Raw genomic sequence first — 27939 nt, 5'->3', positions numbered from 1 at the left:
TTGCCCAACTTACTGTTAGGTCCCATTGCTTTTTCAAGACCTCAAACAGACTTGCAGATATTCTCGAGGCATTTTTGTTTCAAGGCTGGAAAAAAAAAAAGAGAGGGAACTCATGGTATGGAGAAGGAAATGCTACAGAGACATAAATTCTGACAGCGCCAGCGATGGCTCAGGCTCTTCCCAGGGGGCCAGTATATGGCAGTGCACAGGACAGGGTGTTACTCAGAGTCAACGTCAGAGAATGAAGGAACTTGTGCAAGACCACCTTGCTAGTTAGCAGGAAAGTCGTGTTGAGAGCAAAGCCTCATTTCCCCAGTCTCTGCCCAGTGATGTTTTTCTACCACCCAGCTGTACCAACCTCATCTCCCCAGTTTGCACAATGCTAATCTGAACTCATTATGATGTTCCGTAAATGTAAAATGCCGTTTGTGTGGAGATTTTAATGCGGTGAGGACAATAGAAGAGCTAGTCAATAAGCAGTTTGCAAGATTTCCTATTCCCTCTCCCCACACCAGGTAAATAGATTTCTATTTTTGACTACTGAGCCCCTCCAACACCCCCAGTCCAAATGCTTGGCTTTTATGATGCAGAATAAAGGTGACAGTGGAAGGAAAAGACAGCGGAAGGGGGGTGATGGATTTGTATAAGAAATAAGGAAGCTGTGTTTGAGAGATAAAAAAGTGAAAGGCAAAAGGAAAAGAAAATAATCAGAGGAGATATATGGAAACAGAGAAAGAGCCAGAAAGCTTGATTTTAGGAAAGTTACTGAGCGATACGTTGGAAAATGAAGCCTAAAGAGAGGTTTTGAGACGGTAGCTTGTGGGAGGTGAGAGATAATGGAGGGGCAAAAAGAATAAGAAGAGTTTCTAAAAGTGTCATCGTGGATCTCATCTGATATTCTTCAAAAGCCACAAGGAAGGGCTGGGCAGCTAAACTGTGTTTTGTTTGTTTGTTGTTATGTAAAGCATGGCCGTATGACCACCTGCCTTATATTTGGGTCATGCTTAGAAAGGATTTTTCACAGAGTTCAGCCTGGTTCCATGCTTTTCAGAAAGCCAGAGTCCCTTGACCAGACAGTTCAGGAGGGTGGCACAATACAATGGCCAAACTACTGGTTTTGGGAACGGACAGACTACGTCAGCCACTTTTGTCGGCAGGAGTGGAAGAAAAAAAGAAGATGTCTGGCATCTCTGAGAATAAAAGGGGCTCAGATGCCATGAGGACGAGGACGGAGGTACCATACACATCCACTTCTAGCACTTCAAGCTGCCGTCTTCTTCTTGAATTATTTGTATACATTTTGCTTTGGTCAGGAATTTGAGTGCTTACATGGTGAGTGTCTCCTGTTTCATTTGTCTTTGTCTTTTTGGCTTACATGGGGACTCAGAGAGGGTAAGAAGCTTGCCCAAGAGCACAGAGAAAGCAACAGTGTTTGGCTGGGCTGACTCCTGCATTTTTTTTTTTTTTCAAACTGTTAGGTGAAGGGGATTCAGAAATACCCTAGGCTCTTTTTGTCTAGGATTCATGATCACTAGATGAGTTATACTTCCTCCTACTGACCCCGTGCTAAGGCAGGAACATCACTCAGAGTTCTAGAACCTTTTCATAGAACGTGCTTTACAATACAGTCCGGCTGTGTACTTACTGTGTGAGTGGAACACCCTTTTCACCCTCTGACAGATGTATGTTGCATTCTTCAGAAACCAGGAATAGTATTCGAGACAATACCTAAAGATTTAAATCAGGGTTGAACGCAATTACTATCCTTTGTGGCTATAAGAAGAGAACCATACTAAAAAAAAAAAAAAAGTCATAATGGCTAATTATTCATAGCAAGGAACTCCCTCTCCATGTTTATAGGCTGTGGGAGGAGAGGTAGAGAATGAGTCTGAGTAGGAAAAAGCTTAGACTTCAGAGTCAGAAAGACTTATTTTTAGTTCTACCATCATTACTTACTAGAATGTATGACTTTCAGGTTGATTACTTAATTCTCTGGGCCTTGGTTTTTTCATATATAAACAAGAGGCAATAATAGAATCTACACTCATAGGGTATCCTGAGAATGACATGAGATAACATTTGCAAAGTTCCCCAACGGTGCCGGGCTTATCATAGGTGCTGGATCAATGATGATGTTCATTTATTTATTTTTGTGTGAGGTGGAGTAAAAGTGCAGGGCTGTTATAGTCAACAATGTAGCAAATACTTAGCAAAATAATATCCTGCTCTTGGCTGGTGGCCGCAGGGATTGCTTCAAAAGGCTTCAGTGAAAAGGCCACACATGTCATTAGGAAGAAGAGTTTTCAGGACAGGCTGTGTCACTGGCTTCACATAGGACTCTTGGGAATCCGATTCCCTTTCAGTCCTTCGCCTGAGCTATGAGGAGGTTGGGCTAAATATTCTCTAACTTCTCTTCCATCTGTATCATTCTGTGATTCTTGCGTATTCTGGGGAGCGACCAATTGCTCATGTAAAGCTGGCTGTGAAGATTTCCCAGGTTCTGTCACCCTCAATTTACAGGACACTATAAAACTCTGGAAACCGAAGCACAGAGATGTTGCTGCTGGAACTCTGGGAAAAGTCAAAACTCATTTGCAAGACCCAAGTAGATGTTGGGAAGGGCAAGGTTTCCTGAATAGGGACATATGCTAGCACAGTGGCCTCCTGTTTTTGCTGTAGCTACCTGGAACTCTCCGTGGTCCTGAGATGTTCCAGTCTGCCTCTCACTCTCCACCTTTTTTGCCTGGAGTGGCCTCTCCCATTTTTTGCCCAACAAACTCCCATTCCTCCATAAGCCCTATTAGTTATTTCCTCTGGGGTCCCATGGCTTGTATTCTGCTATACGAGCTTGTATAGCAGAGCTTGTATCTGCTATAGCATGTCACACTTCTTTGTAATTTGTCTCTTCACATGGCCAACTGCCCCACTAAACCCCGATTTTTTTTTTGACCACAGGGGCCGTCCTATTCAACAAGCACACTGAGTAATGCCAGCCTCCTACTCTGTTATTCTTATCCCATATTCAATGCTTACTATACGATTATAGAACAATTCACTATTAACTTAAAGGGGAAAGAAGGGTTAAGCTCAGCTTTACAGATGCTTCATTTCTCTAAATTTAAACTCAAATTTCTTTCTGGAAATTTCTGCCTTCCTCATTATCCTTCCAGCAAATATGGAATATGGATGGTTCAAATCTGATTTTCTTCCAAGGGTATGAGATTAATAGGTTTTGCCTGTGTGCATGACTTGTTTTTGTCACTTACTATGTCATATTTTAATGTGTGTTTATGACCATTTATTCCCCCCAACTATGAAATCCTCAGTTTCTGGGTTTATTTCTGATTTGTCTCTATATCCTGCTGGCTCTGCTCAGTGTTAAATTGATACATAGTGGAGACTTGACACTTGTCATTGATACAAAGAGCTCGATAGATAGAGAAAGAAGGAAGGAATAGTGGGCTGATCAAGTAGGAAAGTATTGTTGCAAAATGTCCTCTTCTTTAGGATCAGCCTGTGCTGTGGAGAAGTGCCTCCACCTTGCTGGCTAACACCTTCAGGTCTGCGAATCTTGCATATCTCCCTCTCTGGGTGGAAGAAGCATCCACTCTGATTGGGAGATCCAAGACCAGGGCCAGAAAAGAGTGATGGAAAAAGGCTGCCAACCTGACCTTGGGGCTCAGAGCCCATGGATAATGGGCATTTAAAAAGCTGAAAGATCTCATAAGTAGACTTTGAAAATAACTTTAAAGATCTGAGAGATTGGCCTCCTACTATTGGAGCAGAAATATTCATCTACCTTGTTTGGCTCTGGGTTTACAGCCAAGGATAAATCCCAGAAGAAAGGACAGTGTGTCAGCTTTCCTGGGCAGGAAAACGTCCACACCTAGTCCTTCTTAATATAAGATGAGGTCTGCCTTCTAATTTTCCTTTTACATCTTTATTATTGAGTCAGCAAATGACTGCTAGGGATTTATGAAAAAACTGGAATTTAGGTGGACATAACCTCTGATTAGTCTCTTCTAGCAAATCGTGCCAGGCTGAGGGCATTGGGGTTCCGGGACCACTCAAAACCCTCTGTAATGATTCCAGCAGATGTGACACAACACAAGTCAACTTGAGAGCACTGACTGTGTCATGGCCCACCCTTGGCTCTGGGGACCCAGAAATGAATGAGGTTTCATGCTGGTTCTCAAGGAGGTGACAGTGCAATAGAGGACTCACTGGAGTGTGCATTCCTTGAGGTACCCCTGTCATCTGTGTGTGTATTACTTAATGCCTCATCACTTAGTGGCCTGCAGAGGAGTCAAGCAGAATCAGAAGCCTGTAAATACTGGATGTAAAAAGCAGTGAGTGGCTCAGGTTACCTCACTGCCTCCATCCTGGGGTCTCTCTTCTGGCTCATGCAGAGGCATTGCTGGAAAAAGCGGCACAGCTCCATCAGGCAAGGGCTGAGCTTCTGGACGGCCAGCGTGAGAGGAGCAGAGGTCATGGCGCCCTCCTTGAGGAGCGGCTCAGGACACCCTAGAAGATGCAATCCCAGACCATTCACATCAACAAGAATTTAGCAAGCATCTTCCCTTTGTTAGGGACTGTGCTGAGTGAATACTGTCTTGCCCCTGATCTCAGGTAGCTCGAGACCAACAGGTAAACATGGCCTTGCTTCACCATGTCTGGTAAAGCTGCTTGTGAGACTTCCCAGAGATAGGTAGAGAAAGGAGGGGGTCTGGTTCCTGGAAGAAATCAGAGACGGTCTCACTGAAATTTTATTAAAAATAAAAGTTCTGGGCTTCCCTGGTGGAGCAGTGGTTGGGAGTCCGCCTGCCGATGCAGGGGACGCGGGTTCGTGCCCCGGTCCGGGAAGATCCCACATGCTGCGGAGCGGCTAGGCCCATGAGCCATGGCCGCTGAGCCTGCGTGTCCGGAGCCTGTGCTCCGCAACGGGAGAGGCCACAGCAGTGAGAGGCCCACGTACCGCAAAACAACAACAACAACAACAAAAAAACATCTCCTGTGAAACATCAACTCTACCGAATAAAAAGCTGGTAAAAAAAAATAATAATAAAAAAATAAAAGTTCTAATGAGAAATTTTATATTTCTCATTAGTTGGCTTTAACGATGGATGGATGGATGGAGCCATACAGAGATAGATGTATAGATATAGATACAGATAAAGATATAGACAAAGATACGGATAAATATAGTCAACTTGTTTTCTAAAGCTCAGTCTGACGACTGCCCCCATCTGCACCACTCCTGTGTTTCTTTAGAACCTGGAGAAAACAGGGCTATAATTTCCTGTGGTAGCATAATCACGTCTTTGTGTCTGAAAGGTCCATTCACCATTCACTGCAGGTTGAGAATGGGGCTGAGGCAGATCTTAGGTCATATGAAAAAGGAGACGGTGCAGGGTCCAGCAATTTAATAATGCCCCGTTGACATATGACTAGAACATTCAGGTCCAGGAACGTTCAGGAAAATCATATTGAAAGGCATCTAGGAGTGGGAAGGACCCGAGGACTCAACCGGCTTTGAAGGACTCACTTTGTGTCCATTTCTCTCTCATGGAAACTGGCTCCACAGGAAAAAAGGAGAGATTGCCGTCCAAAAATTGGAAAAATGCAGTGTAAACCACAGAAGCTCCAAGTCATGCGCCTCTGTCAGGGGCTGAAAACCCACATCCAAGCCCAGGAGAGGGATCCTAGAATTCTGTAAGAATGAAGTGTCCAGGAATGTCCTTTCACAGGGAATAGAAGTAAATGGCACCCAGTGGCTGGGGATGGACTTTTGGAGTCATCCCTTTTTCCTTCCCCTCTTTCTGCTAACATCATGCTCATTGTAAGAACAGCTTCCGTTTACAAGGTGTACAGCACATTCTCAATGGGTGTCCATTCAAAAAAAGTTGATTGAATTAAGTTATATGGAGCTCTCCAGTTCCAGACCACTTCCACACACATTATCTTACCCCATACAAAACGCTGCAGAGAAAGTACATTTTTAGTGCCCACGATAAATGTTATTATTCGTGCTTTACAGCGGAGCAAACTGAATTCTGGAATTTGAGCGCAGGAGGTTACCTCACCAGTAAATAGCAGAGCTAGGGTTTAATCCCAGCAGTCTGAATCTAAATTTATCAAACAAACCTCTTTTTATTATACTACACAACTTCGTCCAAAACAAACAAAAGCTATAGGAGCGACAGGGCACTGGTACGTACTTGAAACCTGGTGGGGTCCTGGGACGAGGGCTCGCTCTTCTCCAGGGATAAAGGGCCACGCAGCAGGGAGATCACCTGCAAGGACAACAATGGCCTCGCAAAGGTCAGAATGAAATGGACCTGGGGTATACACACGAGCGGAGAATCATGGCATCTTAAAGAGTTCTATAAATCCATAGGGAAATTGTAGTCAAGAAAGAGAGTGATTTATGCAAGATCCTGGGGTGATTTAATAGCACAGCAAGACTTAGTTCTCCTGCTCTCCTCCTGCTGGAACCAATAAAATACAATAACAAGCTTAGTCTGCCTATAGGCACCCCCGTCCCGTCACGCCCCTGCCCCTGAACAATATTTTCCACCTGGGGTATTGGGTTCCTCTTTCCAGGGCCACATTCTTACCTGCCTGTGGATATCTGGGGGCTGGAGCCTTGGTGGGACTTGGAGTCTGTGTGCCAGGGGTGAATGGGCCTGGGATGAGCGGAGAGAGAGGTGAGCTTGAGTTTCTTCAAAGGATGCATGAGCAGAAGAGGCCCCCTGCCACCAGTCCTGCCCTGTTCATCCACTGCTGCTTATCAAGCCAGATAGCTGGGGGCTGCCGAGGTTGCAGAAACGAGTATGAAATAGACTCTACAATGGAGGCACCCCCAATGTTAAGGAGGAAATGGGCAAGTCCCATCAGTAACTGTCATACAGTGTGTTGGTGCCACTGGAAACCCGCTAACACTGGTATGAAATGGGAGAGGAGTGGACTTGCATGGGCCACGTCCCAGCACGGTGCTCCTAGGCAAAGAGGACACGAGATGCTCTTCATTCGCCTGAGTCTGGTGTGCACACTTACTCCGTCCCCACCCCTATACACTGCCCAGCATCATCATGATAGAATGTGGGCTCATCTCAACAATTCTTTTGATCCTCTTCATGAAGTCCTGATTTAAGGACCGCTTTGGGAAGCGAGCCTGCTGTCGAGATGAATGCCTCTGGCAAAACCAGCAAAGCGGCCTTCTTACAGAAAATGAGGGAGAGGAAGAGGAAACAGGCACTTTCCCTCGTGTGGTTAAGCGGAAAGGAAAGGGGTGAGGCTGGGAGTGCAACATGAGCGTGGGGATGGGGGATGGGGCAGGTGACGTCTTCTCTGGGATGGAGAAAGCATAGCCGTAGGTGAGGGGAACAGGCCTTCCAAGCAGAGGAAAGTGTGTAATAAGCAAAGACTCAGAGAAGTGAGTGGAAGGCCGTTTGCTATGGCTGGAGTCTGAAGGAAGATGTGGAGGGGTGGGGTGAGGTCTCAGAGCCTGGGCTGGACCCAGTGCAGTGTGGCAGTCCTGCTTGTTCCTCGTTAGGCTCCTCTGCTAGGATGGTGGGTGTGGTAACGTTGAGTTCAACTGCCTCAGTAGCAGAGATGGGCAGCAGGACACATTTACAAACAGATAACTATGGGCAGGACGCCCAACTCCAGGGGGCAACCTGGTCGTTTTCTCAGAGCCGGTCAGCATCCTCTTTGTTGTTTTTTGTTGTTGTTGTTATTTATTTTATTTATTTATTTTTGGCTGCGTTGGGTCTTGGTTGCTGCGTGCGCACTTTCTCTAGTTGTGGCGAGCGGGGACTGCTCTTTGTTGTGTTGCGTGGGCTTCTCATTGCGGTGGCTTCTCTTGTTGCGAAGCACGGGCTCTGGGCGCGCGGACTTCAGTAGTTGTGGCTCATGGGCTCAGTAGTTGTGGCTCACGGGCTTTGTTGCTCCGCGGCATGTGGGATCTTCCCCGACCTGGGCTTGAACCCATGTCCCCTGCATTGGCTGGTGGATTCTTAACCACTGAGCCACCAGGGAAGCCCTCAGCATCCTCTTTGGATTCCCCTCCAGGCACTGACTGTAAGCCCCTGAATACAGAAGGCACCGCTGACGCTCGCTGCCTGGGTGTGTTTCTGTGTAGTTCTGGAAGATGAGCAGCCTTAACTCTAACCCAAACACAGAGCTGACTCGTCTGTGGTCACTGTTCACAGTTTAACTAAATGACTGCAGAATCACAGAGGGTTAGAGCTGCAAGGGGCTGAGGGCAAAAGCAGACACATGCTCTCCTCTGGTTGACATCCGCTTTGCCACTACCCTCCTGAGCATGTGTCCTGAAGCTGGCTGCTACGCTGTCGCCCTGGGGGCAGTAGGACAGGGCAGTAGGCGTTGCCATTGATTGAATGATTCCAAGGTGCTCCGTGTGGAGCTGAACACCTTACAGACATCACTTAACTGAATCAGCACAGCCACTCTGAGAAGTAAGCATCACCTTCCCCATTTCGAAGATGAGAAAACCAGGACTCAGAGAAATCAAAAGAACTGCCTAAGGAGACAGCAGTGGTGGAGTCAAGATGTCAAAGCTACTGTGTCTGAAATAAAGGCCAGAGCTCAAAGCCTCAGGGCTGTGCTGGCTGCTGTTGCCTGTTGGCCAAACCCAAGTATGTTAGCCTGTATTTTTGCCGATGCCATTATGTCAGGTGTTTCTCTGATTTAAGCTATCAGTTGCATTCCCAGACCTGTTTGTACAATTGAGATTTTGCACCTAAAGTTAAGACTTTACATTTGCACCCTTTGAAATTCATTTACTTCTTCCTCTCTACTTCTTCAGAAATTCAGGTAATTCAGCAAGCTTTTACTGGATGTCTGCTGTGTTTCATGGGAACTGGAGAATAAAGACACAGGCCTTTAAAGAGAGCATAGTCCAGAGGGGAGAAAGGTCAAGTTCATGGCCCCTAACAGCACAGCAGTGATGAATGTTACGATCCATTGAAAACAGAAGCATAGAAGAAGGGCCTCTGGCTGCAGAGATCAGAGGAAGTGATTTTAAAAACAGGTAAACCATTTTTGTCTGATCCTAGGAGTAGAAAATTTGGAAAATTCATGACACTGAAGTGAAGAAAAATCAAATCTTATCTATTGATACTTCCCAGATATCGTCAAGGTTAACATGTTGTGAATTTCTTTTCAGTCTTATTTTGGTTAGTTTTTATTTTCTGTGTATCTATATCACACACGCACACACATACACACATAAATACATAGACAAACACAAAATCGGAATCACAGTTTTTCAGAGCTCAGGCCTTCCTCATACTATATGATTACCTTTTAATGTGCCTATCACTATATTTGTATATGTAATTAGTGGCGTAGGAGCGAGCATCCTCTCTTACCTGAGGTTGGGCTGGTCCCTGGTGGGCTGTCAGGCATGGCCGCTGTCCTGGCAGGAGTCTCGGAAAAGTTCCGTGTGTTCGTGGCCTTCTCGGCCTCTGCAGGAGATGTCGGCGGGAAGGAACGTGTTTCCCAGGGAAGACCTCCAGGTGTTTTCTCACTGGTGGCCTGAGCCCAGGGCACAGGTAGTGTGGAAGCCCATGCCTGCCTGCGGGCTGTCACCCATGGAATTCCAGCCACCTTCCTGGTAGCTGCATAAGTGACAGTAACAGTACACTTACTGCTTGACTGCTTTGATCCAGATGTAAAATTGACAAGACATTGACATATAGTCAAAGGGTACATGCAGTGCGCATGCATAATATAGATAATCCAGGGACTTCAACCCTACCCTGAATTGGAATAAGGGAACCACACTAAACTTTGTTTTCCCAACTACTAATTTAAAAAAATTCTCCAAATTCCTAGGACACTGAACAATCAGCTAGGGTGTGTGTCCAGAGGACAGTGGACACTGTCAAATTTAAGAAATACTGATTCTAGTCATGTGATACAGTGGAAAGGTTTAAGGTAAGGGGACCTGGAGGTGTACGTTCTGCCCCCACCTCCTCCATGCTGTGAACTCTGGGGCAAGTTACTAAACTCTTCTCAGCGTTACCATTGAAATGGCAGTGATGATAATGATGACGCCTGACTGACAATATCACAGGACGGTTATTAAGACAAGTCTTCCCTCACTGGTCTTTTAAACAAGTGCCAGGTGTTTTCACTCGTTCATTCCCATGTTAAGAATTAAAATACATTTTTTTCAGGTTGTACAAAACTTATCCCCTGGGAGGATTTTAAATCTATAAGTTGGGAACAGTTGCCATTTTAAAACTATTCCGATTTCTCATCCAGAACATGGTATAACCCTTTATTTATTTAAATATGCTTTTATTCCTCTCTTGAAAGTTTTGTAGTTTTTCTCATGCAAAACTAGCACTTTCCCTCTCAGAGTGATAGCTAGATATTTTATGATTTTTCTTGCCACTGGCAATCACATCTTTTTTCATATTATACTGGAAAGCTTTCTAATTTTGTATAATTGTCTTGATGTGGATATATTACTAAAAAATTTCTAGTTAGTGAATCTGATTCCTCTTCCTCGTTCCTGTTTCCCTGTCTGCTTGACTTTTATCAGTTCTCAAGCTCCTCAGGGGAGCCCCCTCTCTGGGCTTTCCAGGACAATAGCTCTTTGTAGGCTGGATAATAATTATCAGTTTACTTGTCTATGTCTCTCTCCCAGATCTGAGAGCTCAGGAAGGAAAGGGAACATTGCTAGAGCTGTGTTTTTTGACAGCTAGCCTGGGGTCTGATATTAAATATACGTATTGATGAGTGAATGAATGAATGAATGTATTCTGATGACTGTGGTCCATTGTTGGAACTCATTGAGACATAATCGTCTTTTAATGAAGAGTTAGCTCGGTTGTATCTTATTCCAAATAGGATAAGCATGCCTTTTACATCTTCAGTGACAACACCACTGATCAGTGCCCACAAAGATGATGGGAAAAGAAGAGCTGCTCAGCAGGTCAGCAGCAGCAGCCTTTTAAACTGGCATCAAGTCATTAATATATTCTTGGCAACATTATCCAGCCAGCTACAAATTAACCTAACCCTGCCTGCCATAAAATGTTGACTGCATTTCACCATTTAGTGTGAATTTCAGGAGAGATATTGCTACCTGCTCTGTTAAAATGAAAATACCTGATGTTACCATATACCACATTTATATTACTATCGGGGGATGCTGGGTGCACAGTATGAGGGAATTTTGTACTATTTTTGCAGCTTCCTGTGAGTCTTAAACTAGTATAACTGATTCACTTTGTTATAGAGGAGAAACCAACACACCATTGTAAAGCAATTATACTCTAATAAAGATGTTAAAAAAAAAGCAAAATAAATAGAAGTCAGGATGTTAAAAAAATTATAAAATTAAATGTTAGAAAGACATTATGCCAGTGACATTTGTTGCCTTTGCTTATAGGTATCATACCCATACTGGTTCACATCTATCTCTTCTTAAAGGGCTGCTGAACAAAGAGGTTGGTGGAGAAGGGATAAAGGAAGGATTTCACGTATTTATCTGAGCCTAGACGGAAGTGCGGGGAGAAACAGGACAGGAGAGGACGGGGTGAGAAATCTCACCCCAGTCTGGGAGGGTGGGAGAGGCGCCGTCCAGGGCGGCCGGGGCTCTGCTGTGACCCTCAGCATGCTTGTTTGTGTTCGTGGTCTGTTCTCCCTCTGAAGGAGGAGTTGTCTCTGTCCTGGGAGAGCTTCTCAGAGCAGACACTCCAGCGTTCTGGGATCCACGTGGGGGGCTCGTCCTTGGTAGTGTTTGCTGGCTTGTGGGTGTGAGCTGTGAAGTCAGGGCCGTCCCCCTGGTAGCTGCACATTCAAGGAGACAGTCAATGGCAGCTTTACTATGCTTGACACTTTGCACACAGAGAACTGTCGAGCCACTGAAAGGTCACTGGACAGCAAATATACAGAATGCAGAGATTCAAACCTTACTCGGAGCAGTATGTTATGTCACCAAGAGGAGGGTTTCTCCTTGAATGACAGATTAAGCTAAAATATCGAGGGGTGAAAATGCCATGGGCAAAAGCAATGTGCACAGAATGCAAAGCTGTCAGGCCAGAAAGCATCAGACACTTGAGGTGTTTCCTGAACAGAACCTGGATCCTGTCAGGGTCCTTGCCCACTTCACAACCCTCAACCCCTCCACAGCTCTGGCACTGGTCCCAGGAAGAGGGATTAGGTTTGCTCATGTGCCCTGTGGGTCTGACTAGGGGCCAGAGGTGAAATTTGGGGGAACTAGGGGCTGCCAGTAAGAAACCCATTTGAAAGATGGCCCCCCACAGAGACAGAAGGAAGGCTTCATTCAGAAGGAGATCTACACAGTGCCCTTGGATTCTCCATGAGGAGCAGGAGGAAGCGGTCCAAGTGTTCATGAAGCCTACCTCGGGAAGGCTTAGGGGATGGAGGCTGCATGTTAGGATAGGACAGGCTCTCACTAGCCCATAAGGTCCCTTCCTCTGGGTGGACAAAGCCTGGCCTGCAGACAGGTGGGATTTCGGCCCCTACTTGCCCCTTTGGCAGGTAACTGTGTGTCGGGCACAACCAGTGCAATTGCAGAAGGTGGCCCTGCAGCCTCATTTCCTCTCTCCTGCCTTACTTCTGAGCTCAGTATCACCCCACATGCACCAGAAGCTCTCAGATTAATGCACGTGGGACTGAGTGCCTGCCAATCCATCTGTCACTCAGCCGGTGACTGGCTATCAGGCACATCAACTTTGTGTCAACTTGTTCATATGTTCTCTCTTCTCAAGCAGTTGTTGCTGGGAAAACTTTACAGGAGCACAGAAAGGGAGACATCATTGAGACTGGGGGTCAGAAAGTCATGAAAGGACTCTCTGAAGAAGTGAGATTGACTCAACCCTCAGATCTGTCCTCAGAATTGGGTAGGTGAGGGGAACCCACCAAATCACCAAATGCCCATTTCTTCTCCTTATCAAGCAGCCTTATTCCATACAGTTGAAGTTCCTTCCTCGGCATAACTAAGACATGCCCTACAATAAATACCAACCAAGGCAGCCCTCTGGAGTGGAATTGGAGGTTGATTGTAAACTTCATTTCACTCCAGTAAACACGGATAAAGAACCTACTATGTGCAAAGGACAGTGTGAGGCACTGAGGGGAAAGCAGACTATGGAGATGAAGGAGACAGTCTCTGCCTTCAAGTATGATTCAGTGAGGAGACACACAGATGAGGCCATCTGTGATACAACCTGGAGTAACAGTCCAAATGACTTATAAGTGTGTGTTGTAGAATCATAGAAGACAGAAGACTAATTTTGACCGGGGGAGTTTTTGGAAAGAGGAGGCAGCAGCTGAGCTGGCCGTTGACAGACAAACTGGATTCTGAAATATGGAGAAGTAGGGAGGTTCCATTCTGGTATAATAGCATGAGCAAAGTTGCAGGGGCATGGAGATGTATGCCGTCTGCAAGAAGGGCAGGGATTTCAGTGGAGTTTTAGCAGAAGGTTTATGTAAAAGAGAGTAGGTAGGGTGGGCTTGATGACAGACAAATGTATACTCGATGCTAAGGACTTCAGACCCTCTGCTGCTGACTTAGGAGTTCTGAGCAATGAAGAGACATAACCTAATTATTTTATCACTCTTATGACAATGGATGGATATTTCAGAGAAATAAGAGACTAGGTCAAAGGAGATTGGTTCAGAGGCTGTTATAGTAAAGATAGATGACAAGGACTTTAACTAAGATAATCATAGCAACAGTTGATGATCTTGGAAGACCAGCCAGATTCCAGAAACTTTATTCAGCTAGAAATGACCCATAAGTGTAGGGGAGAGAGATGGCTTTAAGGTGGTTCCAAAAAATGCCACCTGATGCCAGAGAAAAGGCAGGAAGAGGGGTAGATGTGTGTGGCGGGGTAGAGGATGGTTGGGTACGGTCTGAGTATTATGGAGTGGCAATGTCTACAACAGGGTCACAAATTCAAATACCTACAAAGACCAGGCGGTTTATATGAGAAGAAAGTGCAAGGCAACAGGGAAACGTGAGGGCTATGGAAAAGAGGAGAAAGGTGTCTCTCCTAATGGGGAGGATGGCAACTCAACCCCAGTTGCCATGGGGGAGGGGGAGGGTCCAGGGCTACCCGATATTTTGCAAAAAAAAATCTAGAAATTCAAAAAATTTTAATGATGAAATCCTCTGATTTTAACACAGTACAGCTAAATAAAATACCTGAGGGCAGCATTCAGTCTTCAGCTTGCTAGCTGGGACCCTGGTCTGGAGACTCTATAGTAGGAGTTTGGGAGGGTTACACTCACCCAGAACACCAGACATGCTGCTGGTAAATGTGTAATTGATAACAGGAGATTTTTCCGCCATCTCCCAGAAGTCAGAAAGATTCCTTCCTGCAAGAACCACACCAACAGGGTCAAATCTCGGGCTCACCTGCTGGAGGGCTGTGTTTAATTCTCAGCTCAGAGAGCTTGTCAAAGAATGGCTGGTGGTTCACCTGACTTTCCTGACATCACACAGATGAAGGTGCAGTCAGATTCATTCAGTTGACTCACCGCAAGACAGACCAGGACACAACAGGACTTAGCAATGGGCCTGAAGCTGTTAAGTCTTTGGTTGAAATGAAAATTAAGCTGGAAATCTCTAGCTCTGGATGCTATAGGAAAATAAAGCTAACTCCTTATTTAGGAGCCCTGATTTTCAGTCAGCCCCGAGTTTCTGGTTTTCATTTTTTTGATGGAGGGAAGGGGCAGTATAAGGTAATGGCTAAGGGCAGAGCCCCTGGGGTCAGCGTCCAGGATTACAGCATTAGCTCTGGCACTGATTAGCTAAGTGAGCATAAATGAACTGCTTGACCTCTCTAAGACTCAGTTCACCTATCTTTAAAATGGGGAAAATTCAAATCCCACAGTACCTTATTTGCACTTTCCAAATCCCCAAATCTCCGTAAGGTGGAAGGTTTTTGTGTGAGTTTGGTACCGACTCATTCAGTGGCAAAACCTGAATTGACAGATGCGAGGCTATTGTAGTTTATCTATCCTTAGTGTAAAGGGTGAACCATTTTGCTAAATGAATATGAATGTGTCTGATTTACGGCAAGCTGTCCTGGATGCTGCTGGAGGTGTTCTGTCAGGTATAGTGTAGACACCCTATTACCCCATCAAAAATCCGAAAACTTCTGAGTTCCTAAGCATACTTGTCTCTGAAGATGCTGCCTAAAGGACTGTGGTTGTGTGGTTGGACATCTCTGGTAGGATGGCTATGATGATCCAATGAGACAATGTATGTGAAACTCTAAGTATGGTGCTTGGCAGATAGAAGAGCTCAGTAAATAGGCATCATAGTAATAATGGTTCTTGTTAATGTGGCCCTATTACTATATGTATTAATAGTGACCAAGAGCATGGACTTCAGAGCCAGATCACCTGGGTTAGAATTCTATCTCTGCAGAACGATCTTGGGCTAGTTCCTTAGCCTCTCAGTGCCACAGTTTCCTCACCTGTAAAGTGGAGATAAATACAGTAGCTGCCCCATATGGCTGTGGTGAGGATCCAATGAGGGAAGCCCTTAGAAGAGTCCCGGGCACCTGAATGTATCTATTATTTCTCTTTCTTCCTCCCGCACTGCTCCTAAAACAGTAGTTGCTCCACAGTGTAGGGCACCACCTTTCTGATGAGACCAAGAGTTGGGCTATTGACTGCATCTGTGCTTTTCAAAGTAGGCCCCCAGGGGAGTGTGAATTGCCTGCGGGTTATATGAAGCCACCTTATAACTGAAGCGTATCTTTCTCAATTGTATGTCAGACATGAGTTTAGGCTCCATAGAGATCTAAATCTGAATTCTGAGCCAACCTTGAGCAAAATATTCAACCTCTCTGAATCTCAGTTTTCTCATCTTTAAAATGGGAGTATAGCTGTCCAGTAGAAGCTGTTTTTTGAGTCTGCCTAACTCCCTCCAGTGTTGAACCTCGGATTCTTCCTCCAGCTCTTTGGACCCCAGGAATAGCTTTGATAGGAAGATGGAAGCTTCAAATACTATACTGGTGGTTGAAACTGTACCACGCTGATTGTCTAAATAAAACTTACATTAAAGTTCCTGGCAGCCTGGCCTATGGTAGGGATCGGGGTGGGAAGTTGACTAGGTTTTATTCCATGATGAATGCCAAATCTCAAATTTGCCAAGCATTTTCAAGATGAGCACACCTGAGAGGATGGAGGTTGACTTTAAAATCTCTGTGAGGTAGCTGGTAGAATTTCCAATGATGTCCACCAGTAGGGCTGTGAAATCTGTAAGACAGATTGAGGAGGTTTAAATTTCTGAGACTTGGTTTAAATTTCAGAGACTTGAAGGGAAATGTATATTGTATTTGGATTTTTCAGAGTAGATTTTACAAGTTTGATTTAGTTTGGTGTATTGGGGATTATTAACAATCATAAAAAGAAATACTGCTAGTTATTTTTCAAGGCTTGATTTCAGGCAGGCAGAAAACTTTTGGATCCACCATCATAATCTCCTTTCTCCTCCATTTCCCTCCCCCCACCCCAGATCCTTCTCTGCCAGCACCAAAGAGCTTTGCAAAACCATAGTGTTGAATAATGGTTTTTCTGATTTGTTCCCCCCCCATTATTTCGTCTAATTGATTTAGAATACCAAATTCATTGGATAGGAAGCAGCCCTGCAGACATGGGATGTAAATTTACATAACTTCAGATTTTCAAAATGATACCAAATTTAGTGGTGGATTATAAACTATGAACTATCAAAGGAGACAAGGACTTTACACAAAATAGAACAAGGGAGCTCTTCTCCTGCCCTCCACATTCAGAAGTCTGATGGGAGGAGATTGAGATAATTTTACAACATTTCAAGCTATAAAATCTTTGAGGACTTTCTCTCTGAGCACGTTCTGAACAGGTCTTGACATGGTGGGTGCCATTGATCAATGAAAGTTCCTAATGCACTTCCTACCCACACAGCTGCTTCCTCTTCTGCTGTTCAGTTATGGTTTTCCAGGACCCAGTAAGTTCTTGGCTTCTAAAACAAGGAGTACTTATTCTAGGAGCCCCAAACTGTGAATTTCTAAAGAAGCTTCTGAGGTCCCATGGATAGTTTCCCGTCGTGCCTTGTCTAAATGCTTCTTTTACTCAGTAACGGGGTTATGAGCTGGGGTCAGGGGCAAGCTGACTTGAAAATATAGAACCCAGACCATTGAAAATATAGAACCCAGAGAGGCATGAAAATGTGATGTGACAACCAGTGGAATGTATAGCATGCAAGGCCAACAGGAGGTGGGCGCTACCCTATGTGAGCCGGAGCCATGGTGACATGCCACCTTACCACACTTGCACGGGTGCGTGGTTAGTCTCCTAGAGGAAGATGTGGTGGGCCACCTGTACAGGTGTGGACACGTGGCCATGCAGAATGTAGGCATCCTTCTTTATGTCTCTTTAGACTAATCTGTTTATAGTCACATTGTAGAAACTGAAGAGGGGCAGTATTTCATTACTTATGCCATCTATTTTCTTTCTAATTCTCAAAAGTCTCCTTTGTTTATTAATTCATTCATCTAATAAACATTCATGGAGTGTTGGAGTATGCCAGACGTCTTTTAGGCACTGGAGGATTAAGACACCATCTCTGCCTACCCGAAGCTGAGATTAGTGAGAGAGAGAGAGACTCATAGATAGACAAGAAACTGCAATCCACTATTTATATTACATAGAAGCTATGAGCATGGCTTTGCAGCCCAGACACCAAGCATGGAGTCCAGTTTCTGCCCAAGTTTCAGAGAAATGATGGAACTTTCGCAAGGTCCCAGAGCATGTGGCAGGGCTTGAATTTTATCTGAGGTCTGCCTTGTGCTAAAGCTCCTATTCTTCCCAAAATTTCCACCACTGCTCATACAAATCTCCTACTCAATACATTTGTCAACTCTCCTTTTAGAACTGCTTTCACAATCGGGTCCTAGGCTTGGAAGGATATCAGTTATCACTGCCTCAAAGATATTCTTTGTTTTGATGAAAATATGAACTATCTAATTTACTAGCAACACACAGATGAATGATTTCTGACTATTTTCATATATAAATAGAAAATAGGGAAAAAACCCTTTTTGTCTGTCTTAATTGGTAATGATTTAAGAATGTCTCTTGGTACTCAGTGTTGGCGAGGGTGTGGAAAAACACACACTTTCAAACATTACTGGTAAAAGTGTAAACTTATGCAAGATTTCTAGAGGAAATTTTAGCAGTTTGAAGCATCACAAAATCCTCTTCCTGTCAGACAACAGTTCTATTTTGAGGACTGTATCCTACAGTGATAATTGGGCAAACACTGCAAGTGATTGTATACAGGTTCTCATCACAGCATTGCTGATAATTGTAAAAAAAAAAAAACGTTTCCATCAGGAGGAGATAAATTATATTACAGTACATTCTTTCAATGAATACCATGAATTCATATGAAGGATGAAGCATATTTATATCATTGAATGGAATGTTTTTTAAGACATGCTGATTAGTTGAAAATGGAATATCAAATTTCATAGAAAACATGGTAGATACTGACAGCGGTCTCCCAATATCCATCCTCTCATTTTCCTTTAGTAAGAAAACATGAAATTTCAGTTGGGCACATGGTAGTTTAACATAATTGAAAATTACATTTTCAAGCCTGCTTTGCAGGTGGGTGTGGCCATGTGACTCAGTTCTAGACAATAGAATGTGAAAAGAAGCAATGTGAAAGGTTTCCAGACTGAGTTTTTATAGTGAATGGGCGTGCCTTCCAGTTCCTTTCTCCCCTTCCTTGTAGCTGGAATGTGAATGCGGTGACCAACCACCCTGGACTATGAGAACGAGGGCCAGACCTTGTGGAAGGCAGAGCAACAAGCTAGAGGGAGCCTGGCCTCCTAAACCATCAAACCATCAGAGCAGTCCTGGTATGCTTACCTAGACTGTCACACATGAAACTTCTACCTACTGTAAGTCACCCTGTTTTGGGGTCATTTGTTATAATAGCCTAGCTTGTTTTCTAAATAATATAGAGAAGGTACAGTAGGATGGGTAGATAGATGGCTAGATGAATGGGGTAGGTAGGTGGAGTATATAGGTAGGTTAGAGAGGTGGGTTAGATATGTAGTTGACAGATGGCTTAGATAGATGAATTAGAGAGAGGTGGCTTAGATCACCTTGGGTAATGTGATTACCTATGGATGTTGGGATATCAGGTGTCTCTGATATTTTGATTATACCTTCCATACAACACAATATATTATTTTTCACATCACAATATATTATTTTTAAATCAAGAAAATTTAAGCTCGGGCTTCCCTGGTGGCGCAGGGGTTGAGAGTCCGCCTGCCGATGCAGGGGACACGGGTTCGTGCCCTGGTCTGGGAAGATCTCACATGCCGCAGAGCGGCTGGGCCCATGAGCCATGGCCGCTAAGCCTGAGCGTCCGGAGCCTGTGCTCCGCAACAGGAGAGGCCACAACAGTGAGAGGCCCGCGTACCGCAAAAAAAAAAAAAAAAGAAAAAATTTAAGCTCACAATATATTATTTTTTAAATCAAGAAAATTTAACATCACAATATATTAACATCACAATATACTTTATCATCACAATATATTATTTTTTAAATCAGGAAAATTTAAGCTATTTTCATTAAGGAAAAACACACTCAGAGGAAGGCTATATATCAGAGTTGAGAATATTCAGGAAACAATCCATGTCCGAAGATTATCCACAAACACATCTTCCCCAAAGGTTTTGAACCATGGCAAGATGTTGGCCAAAGTGTACAGCCTCTCAAGGTAGCAGTTTGAGGGGAATCAGCATTAGGCGCGTTGTGACATGTTAAACCTTGTGAAAATCTCTATGGTTTACCAGGGGAGCAAGATGCTATTTTATCAGTGGTAACGATCCATGGATCAATTCTTTTCAAATAAGCATTGCATGTGTATGAAAATACACTTCAGCTCACCAAACAGAATTACAAAATTCCCCAGCAGATGTGACTCCAATTTTTAAATTTTATTTTTATCTTTCACACAATCAGGGCAGGGACTCAACACCAGACAAAACCTGGCCTCTAGCCGAGGCTAATAGATGGTGAGAAAGATGTGATTATGAAGAACATTTTCCCTCCCAAAGGTAGTTTGTTGATGAGATTCAGAGGGTGAGTTAAATAAGAAGATGGATATTAGGTACTTATTGCAGAGTGTGGCATCCAGTACTTATTAAACAATAATCATTATCCTCTTTGCACAACATTTGGTCCATAAGTTCCTCCTTGGGGAATCTATCCTCAGAAAGTAATCTAAAACAGGGAAACGTTTTCGACACGAAGATGTCTAATACAGGATTTTTTTTATATTAAGAGAAACCTAGAATCCACCCAAAAGTTCAACAGCATACTAGCTAAGAAAATGCTCACATTCATAGGTTATGTAACCATTACACGTTTGCAAAGAGTTTGTAATATCGTGGAAAATATTTTTAATATTATGTTAAGAGAGGGGAAAAAAAAGCAGAAGACTTTTTCACCTTGAGTCTTTGCTTCCCTTACAGACTATTCTTTAACAAGCAGCCAAAGGGCTCCTTTTAAAATGTAAGTTAGATCACGTCACTCCTCTGTGTGGACAATCACAATGGCTTCCTTCTTATTCATAGTAAAAGTGGAAAACCTTGTGGCAGACTATAAACTTCTACATGATCTGCAACACCTTTCCTGCCTTGCCCCCACAATTCTGAGCTCATTTCTCACGGCTCTCTGGCTCACTCACTGGCCTTTCTGGTCCTCACTCTGCCTTTGCATGTGTACACGCATGCATTTATGCATTCTCTATGGCTGTCTTCCAAGCTTTGACTGTACCGTAGACTATTCAGCCATTTTCCTAATGATGGATGTTTAGGTTGTTCTCAGCTTTTGCTCTCAAACAGTGCTACCTTTTGTTCTTGCCCCTTTGTGCAGATGTAACTATTGCTCTAGGGTAGAAAACCAAGTAAGGAACTTCCCAGGACAATGGATGTGCACATATTTAAGCATAATAGATATCATTTCATTTTCTCATCTTAGTCTAAGGAGAAAACAAATAATTCAACCTTATTTAAAAGGGCACAAGCAAAATCAGGGCAGCCTGCAAGCCTCAAAGCGAGTTCTACCCACCTGATAAATCGCTGGTCCGGTTGTTTAAGCAGTAGCAGCACCGTGTGGGGAATTTGGCCGGGTCCACAGTCTTCAGGTTAGAAACTGTGAAGAGAAACGAAGCACATAGCAACCCTGACACATGGCCTGGCCTGCCTACCCAGCGCTTACCATTCTCGCCACCGAGAAAAGATGGAGCAGGGGGCATAGGAGATGGATGGATTGGGAATTTGGGATTAGCAGATGCAAACTATTATATTTAGAATGGATAAACAACAAGGCCGTACTGTAGAGCACAGGGAACTCTATTCAATATCCTGTGATAAACCATAATGGAAAAGAATATGAAAAAGAATGTATATATGTATAACTGAGTCACTTTGCTGTACAGCAGAAATTAACACAACATTGTAAATCAACTATACTTCAATAAAATAATTTTTTTTTTAAAAAAGGAAGGAGAGCCAGCACTTACTGTTGTAAATGGCCACAGAAAACTTGTGGAAGGCAAAGGAGCTGTAGAAAGTAACACTTAACAAGGAGAAAAATTTCTTGCTATCTGTCAAAAACATTGAGATAAAGAAACAGTAAATGCCCACTAACAATAATAACAGTAATAGAAATTAGCAAACTGATCATGGAAATTAATAATATGATGAACAAATAAAAATATAATAAACACTGAAAATAATAAAAATCAAAGCAAAGCAAAAACAAACAAAAAAGGCAAAAATACATGTCCCTTGGCTATATTTCCTAATCTGTCCTTAAACTCTTGCAATTGTCTCATAATATAGTTATGAGTAGAGATGCCTACACAGATGCTGTGTTTGGAGCGCAGCTTGCTCTCAAAATGCTGGCAAACCTCCTACTTCATCTGGATGTTTTCAGTCTCGTCATGAGTTAGGCAGGACACACATCCTCTGCTCTGAACACAGAGGACCCGAGACACACACAGACGTGACGGGTCTTGCCCAGGTCGTGGAGAGTCCAGAGGCGAAGCAGGAACAAGATAAAAATGGGCCTGGATTGTGCTTTTAAAAAAATTGTTTACCTTTTAAAGCTCTGATCAGCATCCCGTTCACCAGCTCTGTCAGGTTAAGGGCAGACAGATCAACCGACATTGCAGGCAGCTCTGAAAGAGATTCAAAGATAACGTCATCAGCAGGCCTTTCTTGGCAAAAGGAAAAGTTCCTCATTTCCGACATTGAGGAAGATGTGCCTCCTCTTTGGACATGAACTCACACCCTGTGCTGGGCACAAGGAGTTGGAAGATAAAAGGCAGTTCCTGTCCTCAGGAGGTGACAGCTAATGGCATATACTGTGACAAGCAAGAGTAGGTAGAAGAAGTTTGGGTGAAACACAAGGAATGCTTATTTTAGGGAATATTTTCTCTCTGCATTTGGAGAGAGTAGAGATTGGTGGGAGATGCTTATGTATAATATACAATATAAGCCCTAGGAAATTGCAGGAGTTCTCAACGTGCCGTATAATATAAATAATGACATTGTCTAACAGAGGAGCTCGGGGCTTCCCTGGTGGCGCAGTGGTTGAGAGTCCGCCTGCCGATGCAGGGGACATGGGTTTGTGCCCCGGTCCGGGAAGATCCCACATGCCGCGGAGCGGATGGGCCCGTGAGCCGTGGCTGCTGAGCCTGCGCGTCCGGAGCCTGTGCTCCGCAACAGGAGAGGCCACAACAGTGAGAGGCCCGCGTACCGTAAAAAGAGAAAAAAAAAAAAACAAAAAAAACAGAGGAGCTCGGATCCTGGCTGGCCCTTGGCATCACTGGAAAGATTTTTTTTCCAGTTTCACAATTCTGATGCTTGGGCTCCATCCTCAGAGATTCAGATTTAATAGGTCTGAGATGTGTCACAGACATTACTACCTAAATCCATCCATCCAATTGCCGAGATACTGGTAGTGTGCAGCCAAGTGGAGAGGCACTGCTTCTCCCAGCTATTCCCTGAAGACTTGGAAACAGCAGTTGACAAAGGGGACATAAGAGCTTGACGCTGCTCTTCATGTTTTGGCAAACACTATCTTCTTCATCTCTTAATGTTCAGATAATTGTGGCTAAAGCAATCTGAGGATTGGAGGGATGCCGTTGCTCTGCTGCGGGGGTGAGAATGGAGGTCCAGAGAGGCGGGAGAAGTAATCTCAGCGGCCCAGGCCACCCATGGAGCACTGGGGGTGCGGTGGGCAGTACTCACCTGTGGTATCCAGAAAAGCGACCCCCTTTTCTCTACTTTCGTCTCCTCTGAGGCCAGACACTGGGAAGAGAAAAGGCTTCAGGAGAGAAGTAGAGCCTTCGACCCCAGCCCCACGTTGCTGGAGGCGCCTTGAGGTCTGTACTGCAGCTGCCCTCCGGTTTAGGGAAGGTCCGCATCACCGGGGGCACTGTGGCCCCTCCCCCTGAGATTCTAGTCTCCTTGAACTGGACGTGGTCTATAAATGCATATTTTAATAAATGGACAAGGTGATTCCCATGCAGGGAGTCTAATCCACCCCATCTCTTTACTGGGTTGGGAAACCAAGGCTCAGAGAGGAGAAGAAACTTGCCTAAATTTGCACAACTGAGTCCTGGTAATGAAGGGGCAGAACCTACTTCCAGAATATCTGGCCACTTGCCCACTCAGCAAATTTCATGCTGCCAAAGAAGACAGTGTCAAAGGAAATCTTGAAATACCAAAGGCGTTCATTCATTCTTTATTCATTCGATAAATACTCACCTAGGGCTAAGCAGTATGGTAGGTGTTTGGTATAAAGAGGTCAACAGGAAGGGACTGAGTCTCCACGGCTGCAGAGCCTACTGTCTGTGGCTCAGAGGGAGGAGGGAGATTCACGTGTAATCCCACGAGAAGAGTGTCAAACAGGGACCAGCAGGATGCTGGGAGCACCTCTGTCAGAGAACCCAACCTGGTCTGGGGGATGGAGGAGACCTCACTGCGGAAGTGACGGAAGCTAAAACCTGAAAAGTCAGCTCTTTTGGATTAGATGCCATTTACTTATATTGCATCCGTTACTATTATTGTTGCAATGATTATTTTTTCATGTCACATTCCAATGGAGAAGGTGATTTATATCCATTTTATAGATGGAAAAACCAAGGCACAGAGAGGCTGAAAAATGTGTTATAGTGTCACAGAGTAAGTCAGCATTTAGGACCGGTCTAGTTACCATTGCACCAAGGAAAGCCCCATCTTTTTCCTTCTTAACTTCTTTATTTCCAGACACTGAAATAAAAGTTTTCATGAATAAAATAGTACCGTGGAAGCAGAGCCTCAGCAATTTATAATATCCTTAAAACTCATCTTATCCAATACTACCTTTGAAGGATGAGAAACTGAGACCCAGAATGTTACGTGATGTATCTAAATCCCACATCTGGCCAGTCTCCCTGTGTCCACCTCCTCCCAGACCCTGGCAAACACCTTTCTTCTCTCTGCTTCTATGAGTTTGACGATTTTAGATTCCTCATAGAAGCAGCATCATGTGGTATTTGTCCTTCTGTGACTGTTTATCTCACTTAGCAGAAGGTTTATCCACGTTGTGGCAAATGGCAGGATTCCCTTCTTTTTCAAGGCTGCATAATATTCCACTGTGTGCATATACTCCATTTTCTTTATCCATTCGCCAGTGGATGAACATTTAGGTTGTTCCCTCTGCTTTCTATGTACCCTGTTGGAACTTAGGTTCAGTCAACTGTTGTCAGTTTGGCGTTTCACAGATGATCGGGTTTTTTGGTTAAGTATCAGAGCTTTGGGGTTAGAGGTAGAGGGAGTCTGTGGATGTCCTTCTTTACAACACAACATGGCTACTGGAGGTGGCGGTTATGTTCTCGATACAATTAAAGGAAGTCTGAGACAGATGTTTATTACCAAGCAGGCCTGAAGCTGTCAAACAACCCCCCCCCACCCCCGGCTTGGGAGAGTCCGTCCGGCTCTCCCCTCTCAGGCACACTGAGGGGCCCTTGACGCCCACAATCTACTCTGAAGCAGCTGCAGGGAGATCTGTAGGAGGTACCAGCCGACCTCACCTGTTACCTGACCAGGAAGCAGAGCCCTCTGTCAGGGTGAGGGACCAGAATCATCTGGGCTCTGGATTGCCAAGCTCCAGGGATGCTATAAGCTGCTGGGTTTGTGGGATTCTTAACACCTGTCAAATCCGAATGATGAGCCCTGGGCTGCAGTCTTCCTAACCAAGAGCCTTTCTTAACACTGCTCATTTCATTAAGGAAAAATTATTTCCACCACTTCTTTTTATAATTACAAACCCATGGGTGGATTTTGGTAACAGTATTTGAAGTGTGATCTAAATACCCCAGAAGCAGGGACTTCTGGATAGGATGCTATAGACATTTTTCAGATAAATTGCTGGACAGATAACATAAAGCTATTGTTCTCTTTTTGGATAAAATGACCACCATAGTAGTATCTTTAAGGTAGATGGTATTAGCACTCTTCATACTTAGTCATGCTTAGTATTTTATTGCTTTTCATGGTTTATGATTACCTGTGAAACAGGAATTGTTCCCACTTAAAGAGAAAATTAAAGACCCAAACAGGGGAAATATTTACTGAAAATTACCCTGCTTATAGAGAAGAAATTGGTACAACTGGTGTCTTCTGGAGAAGGAAGTGGCTGACTGGTAGAGCATTTAACTTTTACACCTTTGTACCTCCTGCATTTTGAACTATATGAATGTACTAACTAATTAAAAGTAAATAAAAAATTTAGCATAAAGAGTGATTCCTGCTACCACTCCCCATCCCCAAATTCAAAAGTATTAAAAAAATTATCCTGCTTGTTTGCCAAAACGTTAGGAACAGAAACCCAGCGCCTGACTTCTCTGTGTCTTTTACCTTGTCCTGCATTCATTGTCTTGCTTTACAACCAAATTCATACCATCAGAAAAAAAGTCAAAGAAAGGTGGGATTATTACAAAAGTGATGATGTCAAATAACAATATCTCCCTTTATGAAATCTTCTATTGCTAATAGAAGGTCACAGTTTTTGTGGATTTAATAAGGTCATGAGAATCCGGGTGTACCATGAACCATAAAGCAATGAGCAGCTCATGGGAACTATTGCTATGACTGTTAGAGCTGGAGCTACAGGTACAATCTCCATCTTACAGACAGAGAAAGTGAGGCTCAGAGAAGCCAAGGAATTTACCGAAGACAGAGTAAACTAAGAAGGACCACCTGCCCATTTACATGTTGTAAGTAGGAAGGTCATGACATTTTCCTTCTTGGCTTCCCCTTTAAAGGCAGACTCTAAAGGAAGAAAAGATTTCATCAGAGAAATTATAACCCAGACATAACATCAGAGAAAATTTAACCCAAAATAATCCTTTTAAAGATGAGAAAATTATGATGTGGACTTACTTAAAATCCCACATGTAGTTTGCTCATTCATTCGATCATTTAGTCACTAAATATTTATTGACTAACTATAATAATACTAATAGTTGATCATGTTACTAAGCGTCTAGACTTGAATAGGTGTTGTGTGTGTTAGATGCTGGTACAATATGAGCAGATAGATACAGATTCCATCCTTATGGAGCTTATATAGTCTAGCTGGGAAGGCCAACATGAAGGAAATTAAGACCCATGGATATTATTACAAACAATGTTAGATACTTTGAAAACGTTTTGAGTGTATGGAACAGGGAGCCTGATCTAATCTCAGGGATCTGAAAGCCGTCCCTGGGAGGTGACTTTCAGCTGAGATCTGAAAGACGAGTAGTGTGTGAGCAGGACGTACCTGGCTGAGGGGGTATTCTGTGTACAGGTAACAGCCTGAGCCCAGGGTCTGAGACGGGCATGAGTATTATTTTATGAACTGAAAGAAGGCCAATGTGATGGAGCATAAGGAATGAAGGATATGAGGGACTGTAGACGATGGGGAGGTGGGCTGGGTCATGTAGAGGACATAAAGGACTTAGGATACTGTCCAAAGAAAAGTAGAAAGTCATTGATTACTTTTGGGGAGGAGGAGGGAGAAATGAGGGAGGATTGGGAAGGTGGCTTAATGAAATGTATGAAAAGATGGCTCAGGCTGGTGAGTGGAGAATGGATCATTGAGAGACAAGAGGGGAAGCAAGGAGCTGCTTTGGGAAGCTCTCCTGGTGGCCCACCAAAGAGAAGATGATGCTTTGGATAAGGATGGTAACAGTGGAGGTGAAGATAATTCTGTTGCATAAATGGGACTCAACTGCAACAGAATAAATGGGGAATTTATTATTGCCATTTTTATCAAACTCGTTTGGATTCTGGGCTGAAACGCTGGCTGCTACAATTCTCTAAAGCACAATGAATACCCAAACATAGTATACAGAACAGACACTTGAACTTCGACCAGACCCACCTGTGTTGTAAAGGGACAGGACACATGCGAGGCCCATGCACAGCCTTACCAGTGGACCATGTAGCAGGAAGCCTGGCATGTCTTGGATACTCTGGCCCACCTGGAAGCAAGCAAGCAAGCACTTGGAGGAAACCAGCTGGATTACTAACCACATTGATGCAGAATATCCTTGAGAATACTGCATGGGGAGTCATTGGAAACACAATTGATGAAAGCCATTGTATAGTTAGGATAGGTGAGGTTATGCTGAGGTAACAAATTAACTCTGCAATCTCACTGGCTTAATTCAGCCATAAAAGCCGATTTCTTGTTGATAGTCTGTACCCTCTGCGTATTGGTGGGGAACTGCCCTTCACGCTCACTCAGGGGCCCTGGATGATGGAGGTTCCACCTTCTTGTAGGTCTCCATCCCTGTGGCCTCCTTAGTCATTG

At 44.0% G+C, this 27939-nt stretch overlaps 2 protein-coding genes across 8 annotated transcripts in view; one reads left to right on the top strand and one right to left on the bottom strand.

Moving 5' to 3' along the window:
- The window catches only part of EFR3A (EFR3 homolog A), a 200544-nt gene that overhangs the window by 137083 nt on the left and 35522 nt on the right, over window positions 1-27939 (top strand). For 3 of the 7 annotated variants that reach the window (XR_003793450.1, XR_003793454.1, XR_003793452.1), the window contains exons 25-27: window positions 1052-1234; window positions 8831-9055; window positions 18803-18971. The gene's annotated coding sequence lies outside the window, so the exon portion shown is untranslated. The remainder of the gene's footprint in view (window positions 1-1051; window positions 1235-8830; window positions 9056-18802; window positions 18972-27939) is intronic. The other 4 variants (XR_003793453.1, XR_003793448.1, XR_003793451.1 and 1 more) reach the window with 3 other exon arrangements.
- On the bottom strand, window positions 42-27939 carry HHLA1 (HERV-H LTR-associating 1). Its single transcript, XM_029222424.1, has 16 exons — window positions 27508-27939; window positions 26352-26411; window positions 23346-23405; window positions 22190-22270; window positions 21611-21694; window positions 21157-21240; window positions 16191-16278; window positions 14490-14542; window positions 14293-14385; window positions 11590-11829; window positions 9396-9644; window positions 6618-6686; window positions 6219-6293; window positions 4368-4524; window positions 1646-1728; window positions 42-85 (listed from the first exon to the last, which is right to left on the bottom strand). Exons 1-16 carry the CDS (start codon window positions 27689-27691, stop codon window positions 42-44), a joined length of 1704 nt encoding a protein of 567 aa, XP_029078257.1. The 5' UTR covers window positions 27692-27939.

Source organism: Monodon monoceros, unplaced genomic scaffold, assembly GCF_005190385.1.
Source record: "Monodon monoceros isolate NGI ecotype Baffin Bay Population unplaced genomic scaffold, NGI_Narwhal_1 Super_Scaffold_14, whole genome shotgun sequence".
Lineage (NCBI taxonomy): Eukaryota > Metazoa > Chordata > Mammalia > Artiodactyla > Monodontidae > Monodon > Monodon monoceros.
This window is presented reverse-complemented; position numbering and strand designations above follow the sequence as displayed.

What these genes read in the sequence shown, in the direction of transcription:
- HHLA1 (XM_029222424.1), bottom strand. Translation starts at nt 27,691, where the DNA reads ATGCAGTATTCTCAAGGATATTCTGCATCAATGTGGTTAGTAATCCAG. An exon ending in GCTGATCAGAGCTTTAAAAG is followed by an intron (nt 21,695 to 22,189) that starts GTAAACAATTTT and finishes TGTTTTTGACAG; the next exon opens with ATAGCAAGAAATTTTTCTCC. An exon ending in ACCTCCATCCTCTCAGGTGT is followed by an intron (nt 14,543 to 16,190) that starts GCTCATCTTGAA and finishes TCTTGCGGTGAG; the next exon opens with TCAACTGAATGAATCTGACT.